Source organism: Scyliorhinus torazame, chromosome 1 (genome assembly GCF_047496885.1).
Source record: "Scyliorhinus torazame isolate Kashiwa2021f chromosome 1, sScyTor2.1, whole genome shotgun sequence".
NCBI classification, from domain to species: Eukaryota; Metazoa; Chordata; class Chondrichthyes; order Carcharhiniformes; family Scyliorhinidae; genus Scyliorhinus; species Scyliorhinus torazame.
The window spans coordinates 128,432,573-128,446,754 of record NC_092707.1 but is presented as its reverse complement, the minus strand read 5'-3'; the positions used below and the strand labels follow the sequence as shown (position 1 = coordinate 128,446,754).

Sequence of the window (14,182 nt, the reverse complement as noted above, 5' to 3'; positions counted from 1 at the left end):
AAGGTGAATTAATTCTATGAGCTGAATGCCATTTGCAGCTGGCATCATTTCCTCAAACAAACCAGAATTGAAAAGAATCATTAACGTAAGATTAAAAACAGGGATATGATATCACAGATCAGAAAGTGGGCACACTGGCTTGATGAACCAAAGGACCTACTTTGATGCTGTATCTGAGGGATCAAAAATCCGTCTAGTCCAGTCTATATGGTTGGGTCCCTGCTTTTTCATTCCCCCCTCCTCTCCCAAACCTATTGCCTTCTGTTCGCAGTCAGTTCCTTGGCTGCCCAAGGGACTCACCATTTCACCTGTGGGAGTCTGCTGGCCAGTGACGGGCTCACAGCTCTGCGTCTAAGGGGTGTTGGTTCAAGTCCTGTTCCAGAAATTCGGACTGAAAAATACAAGCTCTCCCCCAGTGTGGTATTGAGGGAGGTGCTGTCAATCAGGAAAGATGTTAAACTGAGTCTACCATCTCCGATATCTGTCAAACATCTCATGACGTGATTTTGACTCGGGGATGTTATCGCTCGTGGCCTGACCAACATTTATCCCTCAACCCTCAAGACTGATTATTGCTGTTTGCGAAGGATTGTCGAGGTAGAAATTGGCTGTGGCTACAGTACGTCCTATATTACAATGACCACACTTCAAAAGTACTTCATTAACTGTAAAGCACTTTGGGGCATCCAAAATTGTTTCATTGTTGTGGCCAATGCCCTTGGGGGGGGACGGGGGTGGGGGGGGGGGGGGGCACAGTGGGTTCATGAAATGGTAAATGCTTAGGGTTCACTCACTGGGTAAGTTGTTATAAAAGGCGGGCTCACACTTCTGGCCCTGTACCCTGCCTCTTCCAAGTGGGTGACACAGTGTGGAATTTTCATCTGTCATGTGGGCCCTGCCCAGCCTTTTCATCCAGCCCTCACCTCCACCTGGCACATCCCTAACAACCATCAGATAGAGGTTAGAGGCTGGTTGGCCTGTTGGTGTAAAAGTATTTAATGCTGACTATGTACATTGTTTTGTCTTGGTCCCTAACTATCATCTATGTGCTACACTGGTACCAACTTGTGTTCTCTAACTTTATAATTTTACATGGCTTACTGCTTCTTCTAGGTGTGGCCTCAGACAGCATATCAGATGTGGAGGTGACCTGCTACGTGTCTCACCCTCTGCTCTGTGATGCCATTGGCGGCCGTCCTCTGGAAGGCCTGGGCCTGGATGGGTCCTACCAACTTTCGGGTGTCACAGGTGATATTCTGCCCGCTGCCCTTCAGATGTGTCAGTGTCAAGTGGGGGGCATTCGTAAGCAATGGAGTGTTCCAGCACCTTCTCTGCGGGAGGCTCTGGTGTGGGACCTATCACTTCCTCCTCCCTCGGGGTGCTCGATGGCCCCGGCTACTCCATGGGGTAGAGGTAAGGTCCGAGTGAGCTCCAGAGGCTCCACTGTCACTTGGTGCTGCCAGTTCTATAGGCCTGTCCTGATGTGAGCCATGGCCTCGATGCCCTCAACCATGGAGCACTAAGATTGGGAATGCCCGTCAGCGAGTGAGACATGCCCCTCACAGCCTCTGTCATGTCCCTCTGGCACTGTGCCATGTCCCTCTGCGCCAGTAACATGTCCATCTGTGACTGGCCAAGGTAAGTCAGCGCCCGGCCAAAGCTCTCGATGTTCTCAGCCATGACCCTTTGTGAATGGGCCAAGCTCTGGAGCATTGTAGCAATGTCCATGTGGGCCCGGGGCATGTCCACCAGTGACTGCCCTTCCCTGTCCTGCACCTCAGCCATCAACTGCACAGTGTGCCCAAAGCCTTGGACGTTTTGGCCCATGGCTCAGACTTCTTGCCCCAGGCCTTCCACCTGTTCAATGTTGGCTGGGTACCACACATTGTCTGTTATGTGTTGCCTAGTCCTCGGGGATACAGAAAGGACATGGTGAGATGCATGGAGGTGAGGTCTAAAGGGGCGATCTGTAGCTGGTGGCATGTCTGTGCAAGGCTCCAGGCCAAAGAGAACAATACGTGTGTTGGGGTTTGGCGGAATGTAAGGGAGATGCAGGCAGGTGGGGTGTGGGTGGCCTCTAGGGGATTGGGAGTTGAGATGAGGAGTGAGGGTCTGAAGTGATGCCGGGGCACAGAGGTGGGATTCACCCGAGTTGCCCTCAGGAGGCCATTCACCTTTTGTCACAATTGGTTCTGGTTCTCCTGGTCAGGCTGGCAGAGCTGACCGCCTATGCCACCTCCTCCCAGGAGCTGTTATGGACAACTGTCTTTAGTGTCTGCCCCACCCTGGGGAAGAGGGTATCCCTCCTCTAGAATTCTCTCCAGCTCACTCTCCAGGATGCGGTTTTCATGCAGCCATCTTCTTGGCTGCAATGACAGTGCGTGGGGAGTGTAATGCTGATAAACAGCTCCAGCCTGTCAGTCTCTCAGAGCTCACAGCTAATTTCAGACCCCGCGAATCAGATGCCAATGGGAATGGGAATTACTCTGAATCCATATGGGCAGAATGCTGGCCAATTTGTAAGTCCTGACTTGCTTACTGAATAGCGGCCCCAACAGGAATGCAAATCGCGCGCTAGTCAGTCCTGGCGACAACACTTGAGGTACAATTTTCCCGCAAAATTTCTAAGTTCATTTGTGGCGGGATTTTCAGGGAGTTTCCCACCAGCTCTGCTGCCAAGTTCCCCACCACTATTCAATGGACGTGATTCTCCGGAAGAAAGTGTTGTAGCGAGCGGGAATTGCCGCGAGCTTCCTGGCGCTCGGCCCTGTGAGGCCGGCAACGCTATTCAACGTTAATTGGTCCACTTAACGAGGCCTCACGGGCTTCTCGCTGCAAATGAAGGTTCGCCAGCTGATTCGCCGGGACCGCGCTTGCCAGCCCCCCGCTAACAAGATCAATCAGAACTTAAGCTGCACTTGCTCAGCCAACCCCAGCCAGCTTGTAACAATGGCACCCAGGAGACCAGCCACAAGATTCGGGGTCACTGACCTGGGGAGGCTGCTAGATGCAGTAGAGGCCAGAAGGGATGTCCTGTTCCCCCGAGGGTCCAGGACGGTCAGCCACAAGGCAGCAAGTGCTGCCTGGGATGAGGTGGTGGCGGCTGTGAGCACCGGGAGTGTGGCCAGAAGGACTGGCATCCAGTGCAGGAAAAAGGTCAACGATCTACACCGGGCAGCATGAATGAGTAGACACCAATGCCCCCCCACCCCTCCTCCCCACGGCTTTTCTGCCCCCATGGGTTCATCCATCCCCAACTCTCCCTCCCCTCCCCCTCCCCTTTCAACCCCATACAACCCTTCCCTCACACCGCCCCCCCCAGCACTGTGAACCACCCGATGCTCTCTCTGTGTCTGCTGAGGAAAAGCTCTCCCACAATCGCCAGGAGAGGGCCAGACTGGCGGAGGCGTGCCAGAGATCAGAATCGTCACCATCTTTGAGGAGCATGCCCTGGAGGTGACCAGTGTGGCCGAGGACGGTCACCAACATGGAGGCTTGGCCTGTTAAATGACAAGTTAATTAATGCCACACAATTGCCAGGCAATGATCAAATGAGAGTGTAGTGGAAAACCCACCCCTTGCCTGGATCAGAGCAGCATCCAAGAAGCTCAATACAATCCCAGACAAAGCATCCCTGCTTGATTGGCACCCCTTCCACAAACATTCATGCCCTCCACCACCAATGCACAGTGGCAGCTGTGTGTACCATCTACAAGATGCACCAGGGCTCCTTCGACTGCACCTTCGAAACCCTGTACCACCTTGAAGAACAACCCCGCCGGCGGCATGCTCCGTTCCGCCGGCTAGTCAATGGGGTTTCCCATTGTGGGGCAGCCCCATGTGTCGGGAAACCCTGGGCTGCTGGCAAAACGGAGCATCCCGCCAATGGAGAATCCCACCCAAGGGCAGCCGATGCATGGGAACATCACCACCTGCAAGTTCCCCTCCAAGTCACACACCAGCCAGGCTTGGAAGTATATCCGCCATTCCTTCACTGCCGCTGGGTCAAAATCCTGGAACTCAATTCCCAACAGCGCAGTGGTGTGCGGCTAGTTCTGGAGCACAAGTCTTCAGTATTAACGCCGGAATGTTGCCAAGGCACATAGCCTTTGCAGTGCCTTCAGCCATTTCTTGATATTACATGGGGTGAATCAAATTGGCTGAAGACTGGAACCTGAGATGCTGGGGCCTTCTGGAGGAGGCCGAGACAGATCATCCACTCGGCGCTTCTGGCTGAAGATGCTTGCATATGCTTCAGTCTTTTACTTTTGTACCGATGTGCTGGGCACTCCCATCATTGAGGATGGGAATATTTGAGGAGCCTGCTTCTCTGATGAGTTTAATTGTCCACCATTCATGACTGGATGTGGCAGGATTTTAGAGTTTAGATCTGTTATGTGATCACTTAGCTCTGTCTATTGCATGCTGCTTCTGCTGGTAGAAGTCCTGTGTTGTAGCTTCATCGGGTTGACACCTCATTATTCCGGAATGCCTGGTGCTACTCCTGCACTTTTCAATGAGCCAGGGTTGATCCCTTGGCTTGGTGGTAATGGTAAAATGGGGTATATGCCAGGCCATGAAGTTACAGATTGTGGCAGAGTACAATTCTGCTGCTACTGCACCTCATGGATGCCCAGTTTTGAGTTGCTAGATCTGTCCAAACGCCGTCTCAATTAGCACAGTGGGTGCGCCACATAATACCGTGCAGAGTATGTTCTGAATGAAGAAACTGCCGGTGGTGTCTCGCAGGCCCAGGAGCATGATGCCCATTCGGAGGCGTCTGAAATTCTGTTCCCCAACAGTGGTGAGAATGGCTCCTGTGACCACTTCTATTTCCAGGGAGTAGCCATTAACCTGGAGTTGGATTTTAATTGGGGCAAACTTGGGGGTGGTGATACATTTCATCAGTGTTGATTTGTCCTGTTTGGGCTGCCGGATTTGAAAGGTATGTTCCTGAGATGGCTTTGCCTTCTAGCCTGGGTGGCAGGCGTACTTTCGATTCTGACAGCCTTGCCTTGGGTACGTCCTTCGCCACAGGTACAGCAGCCTTGCGACTGTTCCCTGAAGTCTTCTGGGGAAGCTTCCCTAATATTTCTGGGATTTCTCGGTTGTCCATCCATATTCTTGAGTGCCGTGACTGAGGGGAGTGGGGAAGAGGGGGGTTGGGGGATGGGGGGCGAGGGAGGGGGGACGAGGGAGGGGGATGTGAGGGAGGGGGACGACAGGGGAGGGAGCGAGGGAGGGGGGTGGGGGAGGGGGGGAGGGAGGGGGGTTAGGGAGGGGGGTGAGGGAGGTAGAGGTGAGAGAGGGGGGGGTGCGTGAGGGAGGGGAGGTTGAGGAAGGGGGTGAGGGAGGGTAGGGTGAGGGAGGTGGGGTAAGGGAGGGAGGGGAGGGGGTGAGGGGTGTGTGTGAGTGAGTGAGGAAGGGTGGGTGAGGGTGGGGGTGAGGAGGGTGTGAGGGTGGTTGGGGAGGGGTGTGTGTGGAGGGAGGGGGGTGTAAGAGAGGGGAGTATGAGGGAGGGGGTGTGAGGGAGGGGAGGGTGAGGGAGGGGGTGTGGGAGGGGGGGGGTGGGAGGGGGGTGAGGGAGGGAGGGAGGGGGTGAGGGAGAAGCAAGGATTGGGAGGGAGGGGGTGAGGGAGAGGTGAGGAGGAGGGAGGGGCGGGAGAGGCAGTGAGCAGGAGTGAGTGAGGAGGTGAAGGAGAGGTGGGAAGTGGGAGGGACGGAGGTGGGAGGGAGGGGTGAGGGAGACAGTGAGCAAGAGAGAGTGAGGAGGTGAAGGAGAGGTGGGAAGTGGGAGGCAGGGAGGGGGTGAGGGAGAGGTGGGGCGAGGGAGAGGTGGAGAACGGGAGGGAGGGGGTGATGGAGAGGGAGAGGATGGGTTGTGGGGGAGTGGGAGAGAGGGGTGAGGGAGAGGTGGGAATGTGGGAGGGAGGGGGTGAGAGGGAGGTGGCAAGTGGGTGGAAGGGGGTGAGGAAGAGGTAGGGAGTGGAATGGAGGGGGGAGGTGAGGGCGAGGTGGGGAGTGGGAGGGGTTGAGGGAGACGTGGGGAATGGGAGGGAGGAATGGGGTGAGGAAGGCGGTGAGCAGGATGGAGGGAGGGGGAGAGGCAGTGAGTGAAGCAGTGGCTTGTTTAGTAAGAGATTAAGCATGTACAGTTACAGCTAATACACTGGAACTGCGCTGAAACAAAAATGAAGGCATTTTTTGGCTAGATTCACTCATTTACAGAAAGGTGTCAGGCAGTGTGGTGTAATATGTTTAAAATAAACACATCAAACTGACGAATAGCTTTTGAATCATTAAAAAAGTTACAGCTAATTAATGACACACAAAACAATTAAAAAAACCAAACAGAGATTAGCTGCCGTCAGATTTGGAGGGAGATTTTGTAACCTCAAATGGAAAATAACTCAACTCTGCCACCTTGTGGTGTAAACTCAGTATGACCAAGAGACCATCTGACACATTAACCCAGGTGACAAAAACATCTCTTTGTGTCACATTCTGGTTGATAGTTTAATGAAACAAAGAAGCTTGAAAGACCATAATTTACACACTGTGTGAATCGACAAAATCTGAATTGATTATTGTGAAATTCAGTGACAGGCAGATTTTGAAATCCCGATGGTGCATCTTCACTGTGAGAGATGGTCACTTGAAGCGAGGAACATTCAGCTGGTTAAAGAATTGAGAAGGAACTCAGTTCAACCGTCTCCGTCTGCAATCACTGTCTAGCTGACCCGCAGTTTGAACAAACTAACCCTGCAAAATCCCTCCCTCATCCCATGCCCCTCTTGTAATCTCCAGCTCTCCCTCAACCTCCTCTGATTTCCATCTCTCCTTCGATCACTCCTGATCTCTCCACCAGATCCAAACCTCAGGAATCTTCACAAAGCCTTTCATGAGCTTCAACACACCATAATATTCCCGACTCCCTCAGCCCCGCTCTACCCACCCCTCCACTATCTCAACCACCTCTGCACCCAACAACCAGTAAAACCACCTCCTCCTGTGCTGCTAGCTTTTCCAGACCATTCCCCGTCTGATAGCCCATCCGGGTGAGGAAACTAGCTGTTTAAAAATAAACACTGTGGACTTAACTATCACCCAGTTCTGGGTCCCTTGACCATAACTACCATCTCTACCCGCCTCTACCCCCGTTGCTAAACCCTGCTCCAGTGAACATTGCAGCCGTTAAGTCTGTATTCCTCTCTCGGTACAGATGCTAAGTTTCTCCCGAAGTTCTTGTTGTAATCCAGGAACTCAATCGTGGAAATTCATCTTGAACAATGGTAACAATGGGTATTATTGAAACATCTTCCTGTTATACCTTCTGCCTGCTATTTTTTAATCCATTCTCAGCATGTTGCATCATTGGCAATGTGTATTCCTTAGTGTCCTTGAGAAGGTACTCCTGGGCTATCTTCTTGTGTCACTACCAGAGAATCAGTGTGACTGAGGACAGTTAAGGGTTAACCATTTTTAAATGGCTGAAACATCAACCCCAGTGTGTATTCACTACGACAGAAAGCAGTTGAGGTCCAAACACTGTATGTTTTCAAGAAGCAGTTAGAAATAGCACTTGGGGCTAAGGGGGTCAAAGGATATGGGGGGGGGAGGGGGGGAAAGGGGGAACAGGTTAAGGAGTTGGATGATCATAATGAATGGCGAGGCAGGCTCGAAGGGCAAAATGACCTCCTCCTGCCCCTATTTTCTATGCTTCTATTTGCTGTGGAATTTAATGTCGTCCACTCAGATAGGAAATCAGGGCTGGTCACTAAGTGCAAATATTTTCCTTCAATGCCTCACCGAGTCTGGAACTGAACCATTTACAGCCAAGACTAGGCCAGGGTTCGAACTCCAAGCTGCGCTGAGGAGCTCAGCTGGCAACCAGCCACAGTGCCTAACCTCTGCTGGATCCCGATCATTCTCGATGAAGAAAATCAGTTTACTCAGTCATCATCCCACTGGGAGCTTGCTGTGCACAAATGAACAACCATGATTCCTCCATTAGAACAGTGACTGTGTTTAACAGAAGTATTTCATTGGCTGTGAAATACTTTGCGATGACCAGAGGATGTGATAGGAGTGATATAAATGCAACTATTTCTTGCTCTCACAGGGTCTGTAAAAAAACCTCTGAAATACCACTGTCTGAGGGCGGCGCAGTGGTTAGCACTGCTGCCTTACGCCGCCGAGGACCCAGGTTCGATCCTGGCCCCGGGTCACTGTCCGTATGGAGTTTGCACATTCTCTCTATGTTTGTGTGGGTTTCTCCCCCACCACCCAAAGATGTGCAGGGCAGGTGGATGATTGTCCACCCTAAATTGCCCCTCAATTGGTAAAAAAAAGAATTGGGCACTTTAAATTAAAAAAATAACAGTGCCCGGGCTCAGAGGTGACGAACAGTCACTTGTTACTGTAATTTTTAAAAGTTATTTATTTATTTTTTAAATTTAGAGTACCTAATTATTTTGTTTTTCAATTAAGGGGCAATTTAGCGTGGCCACTCCACCTAACCACTGCACCACATGCCGCCTCCACTTGTTACTGTAATGAACTCACGGTACCCTGAGAATCAGCAGCTTCAATGAAGGAGACGGAGAGGATATATTGAGTAAATCGGAGAAACCATTTTGACCAGCATAAGGGTTGGTACCAGGACACAGAGCATTATGTCCTTGGCAAATAACCAAGAGGGCGATGATGCGATTTATTTTACGCGGCGAGTTGTAATGATCTTGAGTTCACTGTCTGAAAGGCCACTGGAATGAGACTCAATGGTAACTTTCAAAAGGAAGTTGGATAAATACTCTTCATTACAAAAGGACAACAATGGCTGGGCAGATATCAGAGGGATAATACGGATACACTGGACCGATTGGCCTCTTTCTGTGCTGTGAAGCAATCCAGAAAAAAGTTGTACAGAATAACAAGCATAAAGCTGCCAGATTTTTAAAAAACCCAGTTGCTGGCTTCTGTGAGGAGGGCAGACTTTTGGTGCTGTCAATCAGCCACTTGAAAGTGGCCCAATCATTTTGCTCGGGGAGTTGAGTCAGAGAAGCAGAAAAACCTGATTGGGCAGTTGAGCCTTGTGCTGATTCACTAAAGCGGCTGTTTGTGCAGCTGGGAGTTATAATTCTGCAGTGCAGCCCGGTGAACTGAATAGAGAGGACTGTGATCATATTCGCAATTGGGGCAGGGTACTTTCCCGAAAGATAACATGGCTATGCTAAGGAGGAAGCTGGTGGTGGTGGGCGACGGTGGCTGTGGTAAAACAAGCCTGTTGTTTGTGCTAAGCAAGGATGAGTTTCCTGAAGACTATGTCCCCACTGTCTTTGAAACTTATGTGGCTGACATAGAGGTGAACCAAAGGCAAGTGGAACTGGCGCTGTGGGACACAGCTGGTCAAGAGGACTATGACCGCCTGCGGCCCCTCTCCTATCCTGACACTGATGTCATCCTGATCTGCTTCTCGGTGGACATCCCCGACTCGCTGAGCAACATCCCGGATAAGTGGATGCCTGAGGTCAAACACTTTTGCCCTGGTGTGCCCGTGGTGCTGGTGGGTAACAAGAAGGACCTGAGGGGTGACCAGCGGGTCCGCAAGGAACTGGCCAGGAACAAGAAGGAGCCTGTGAGGTGGGAAGAGGGCCGGGCCATGGCAGAAAGGATCGGAGCTTACGCTTACTTGGAATGCTCGGCAAAGACTAAAGAAGGCGTCTGGGAGGTTTTCGAAACTGCCACCAGGGCCACCTTGAAGGTCTCACGAAGTGGATGCTTTGGTTGCCAGTGCAGTCTGTTGTAAAGCTATGGGGAAGCAAGAGGAGCAAAGGAACAGAAGTCCTATTTACTGAAGACAATTTACCTCATGGGAGAAAAGAAACCAAAATATCAGGGAGTCAGAAAATTGCATCAGGCTGCTGCATTCCTTTTGGAATCTGATCTTGAGAAACAATGGCATTTGCAAGAAATTGCTTGATTCTGCTAAGAAAAGGATTTAATTTTAAGTACTCTTCAAATTGCGTGTGTCAATCAAACTGATGCGTTTAAAATCTTTTTTTCTGAAGAAAGGTACAATTGGAAACTGCAGTATTGTGCATGAATGAACTGTTAATGTTTCTGAGTTTTGGGGCAGAATTGTGTCACTAAAGTAGATCAAATCAGTGATTATCTACCTCCCCAGGTTGGATGAAATTGTGAATGGATATGGACTGGCAGGGGAGAGGAGGGGGGAGGCAAGGTTGAAGTTAAAGCAAGGTTTAGCCAATGTACAGCCTCTGCCAACCCTCTGAAAACCCTCTTGCCGTTTGGGGATCGGTCTGTTTTATCCAGGTGTGCAGCAGTTTCTTGTCAGCCAATCTCCTAAAATGTGACTGCATTACACGAAGAGAACTCTGAATTGTGCTGTTACGAATGTGCGGAGGAAAACCAGTATAACACCCAGTCCTCTGGGAGAATTGACTTTTACATGCACAATTTTCATGTGAGAGAGAAGAAAGACGTGTGTGTGTGTGTGTGTGAGTGAAGGTGAAATTATTGATTGGAGCCTGAAGACACTGGCAGAGAAAGTTTGCCAGCAGGATTCAAATAGATGGTGGTGCAGTTTCACTTTTAGCTCAGCGAATGTTTAAATTTCAAACTGGCCTGAGCCGAATGGATTTTGGCTTCTGAGCTATTTAACCTCCCCCTTCCCTCCAGTCACCTACAGCTCACTAGTGGCGGGCAGGCCACTAACTGGTTGTGTGAACGCCCCAGCAAAGGGTCAAATGCTTTAGGTGAGGAAATTGGCAGAGATTATGAATGAATAGATCCAGGAGAGAGTTTAAAAAAAACTGTTTAGCAATTTCGATGAATGTGTTTAAACCCTCAGGGCCCAGAGTTCTGGCACGTTCAGGCTGAATCTGGACATAACGTATTTAAGATCTGATTTACCTTTTTATAGATGGGCTTAGTGTGGATTTTGTTGTTCAGTGTCATTGTAATAATCGTCAAATGAAACCGAACAGAAAATTCCGGTCAGACCCAAGATCTAAATCTCAGAGATTGAAAATAATCCAGTATTTTGCTGAGAGATGGAAGGTTTTCCCCCATGAATCTGTTCTGGTCAATGCTTCTGCTTTATGGCTAAACAATGGGGTTTCCTGACATGAAATTTATGTTTGTGTATTGGTTGTTGGTCAGTCTACCTCCTGCTAAAGAGTCTGCATCTGTCACTGTTAAACTCTCCTTCATTCACCACAGGAATGTAGGGTTAACAGTTACCCCTCAGAGCAAGCCTTCTAGCTCAGTGAGGAAATGCACCCTCTGGTACAGGAGAGAGAGCTCCTGGTTTATCCTGTGTCTTTATCATATCCCTTTGGATATTCCGAGCACTTCCCAGGAAACAAATTTTTTTGAAGTGCAGCCATTGTTTTTTTGAATAAATTTAGAGTACCCAATTTTTTTTTCTCCCAATTAAGGGGCAATTTAACGTGGCCAATCCACCTAACCTGCCCATCTTTGGGTTGTGGGAGTGAAACCCATGCAGACATGAGGAAAATGTGCAGCAGTGCAGCCATTGTTGAGACACCGAGTCACACAGGCCAGAATGGTTTTGGGTTCAATCCAGGATTTAATTTGAGCCCGTCGGTCTGAGGAAACCAACAGCACACCCCAGTGCAAAACCCTTAATAGAGGTGATTGTGTGGTAAAAATTAAGTGGAGCAGGACTGCAAGCAGTGAATGGTTTTAGTCCTCAGGGACAGGTAGCGGAGCCGGGGGATGGGTTAACACCAAATCTGATCATGATCCAATCATCCCTATGCCTGCTTGTGCAGATATATTTTGGAATGGGCTGAGGTGAGGTTCCTGCAGTTAAATAGTCTGCAGACTTTCTTGTTCAGATATTTAAAAAATATATATTTAGAGTACCCAATTCATTTTTTCCAATTAAGGGGCAATGTAGCGTGGCCAACCGACCTACCCTCCACATCTTTGGGTTGTGGGGGCGAAACCCATGCAAACACGGGGAGAATGTGCAAACTCCACACGGACAGCGACCCAGGGCCTGGATCGAACCTGGGACCTCGGCGCCTTGAGGCAGCAATCTTGTTCAGACATGACAGCAGTGACTGCACATCAAAAAAAAAGTACTCCACTGACTGGGAAGCATTATGAGCCGTCCTAAAGTAGTGAAAGGCACTATAGAAATGCAAGTTTTTAAAAATTGCCTAAGTACTGTAGGATGTCTGGCACTCATGGGACTTGATCTCAGATACTGGGGAGAGCACTCGTCAAACACAATGCCATATTCCGGCACAAGTGCTTCAAAATATTTATTTCAAAATGCTATTTCAATGTTACTTGCTTGTAAAAATGCGTATGCCACTGTTTATTTTACACAAAATGAAAAGGATCAATTTGGATGTTCTTCAAAAGCTGCTGGAAAGTAACATAAAGATTTTATTGAGAGCAATTATGTGTACACTGTGATTGAAATCCTTATTTAAGTAAGAAATAATAAATGTAAAATTAAAAGCCCAGAGTGGTGTAGTCTGACGGGAGATCACTAAAATGATTGCGACGAGGAAAAAGAACCCAAACTTCTCACTGTCATTTGTGTGCTATTGACCGACAGCTTGGATTGAACCCTGGAACTCTGTTCCTAACAGCACGGTGGGTGCACCAGGATCACATGGACTGCATTTGCTCAAGAAGGCGGATCACCACCATTTCTCAAAGGCTTAGCAAGCCACTCAGTTCAAGGGCACTTAGGAATGGAACAACATTGTTAAACTAATTAAACATAATTAATTAATTACTTAATCATAATTTAGAGGAGTATCTAAGCCAGAGACCGGAGAATACTGTATTTAGCATTTACATTTATAGTGGAAATCTAGTGCTAGGAAACATATCGTCAACAGTAACTTTCAAAAAAAAATTATTTTAAAATTTAATTTACTAATTAGTTAACACAATGTCAATTAGAGGGGTGCAGTGCTCTGACTGTGAGATGTGGCAGCTCCGGGAGGCTTCCAGCGTCCCGGATGACTTCAGCTGCAGAAAGTGCACCCAACTGGGGCTCCTCACAGACCGCATGGTTCGGTTGGAGCAGCAGTGGGATGCACTTAGGAGCATGCAGGTGGCGGAAAGCGTCATTGATAGCAGTTATCTAGATGTGGTCAAACCCAAGGTTCAGGCAGAGAGATGGGTGACCACCAGAAGAGGCAGGCAGCCAGTGCAGGAATCCTCTGTGGTTGTCCACCTCTCGAACAGTTATATCCCTTTAGATACTGTCGGGGGAATAGCCTATCAGGGGAAAACAGCAGCAGCCAGAGCAGTGGCACCACAGCTGGCTCTGATGTTCAGCAGGGAGGGTCAAAGCGCAGAAGAGCAATAATCAGAGGGGACGCTATAGTCAGGGGCACAGATAGGCGCTTCTGTGGATGTGAAAGAAACTCCAGGATGGTATGTTGCCTCCCTGGTGCCAGGGTCCAGTATGTCTCAGAATGGGTGGCGGGCATTTGAAGGGGGAGGGCACACAGGCAGAGGTTGTGGTACATATTGGTACTAACGACATAGGTAGGAAGGGGGATGAGGTCCTGCAGCAGGAGTTCAGGGAGCTAGGCAGAAAGTTAAAAGACAGGACCTCAAGGGTTGTAATCTCAGGATTACTCCCCGTGCCACGCGCCAGTGAGGCTAGAAATAAGAAGGTAGAGCAGCTAATCATATGGCTAAACAGTTGGTGTAGGAGGGAGGGTTTCAGTTATCTGGATCACTGGGAGCTCTTCCGGGGCAGGTGTGACCTGTATAAGAAGGACGGGTTGCATCTCAACTGGAGAGGCATAAATATCCTGGCCGCGAGGTTTGCTAGTGTCACACAGGAGGGTTTAAACTAGCATGGCAGGGGGGTGGGTACCGGAGCAATAGGCCAGAAGGTGAAAAATCTGAGGGAGAACTAGGAAATGGGGCCACTATGGATCTGAGGAAGAGCAGACAGGGAGATGTTGCTGAAAACAGCGGGACTGGTGGCCTGAAGTGCATATGTTTTAATGCAAGAAGTATAACAGGTAAGGCAGATGAACTTAGAGCTTAGATTAGTATTTGGAACTATGATGTTGTTGCCATTACAGAGACCTGGTTGCGAGAAGGACAGGATTGGCAGCTAAACCTTCCAGGATTTAGATGTTTCAGGCGG

The 14,182-nt window shown here is 49.4% G+C and overlaps 1 protein-coding gene across 1 annotated transcript; it reads left to right on the top strand.

Annotated features, from left to right (window-relative positions):
• The first annotated feature begins 9,103 nt into the window (after positions 1-9,103).
• Positions 9,104-12,457, top strand: LOC140412199 (ras-like GTP-binding protein RHO). The gene has a single exon (XM_072500803.1). The coding sequence runs from the start codon at positions 9,224-9,226 to the stop codon at positions 9,806-9,808; it is 585 nt and encodes a 194-aa protein (XP_072356904.1). The 5' UTR covers positions 9,104-9,223; the 3' UTR covers positions 9,809-12,457.
• The last annotated feature ends 1,725 nt before the right edge of the window (positions 12,458-14,182 follow it).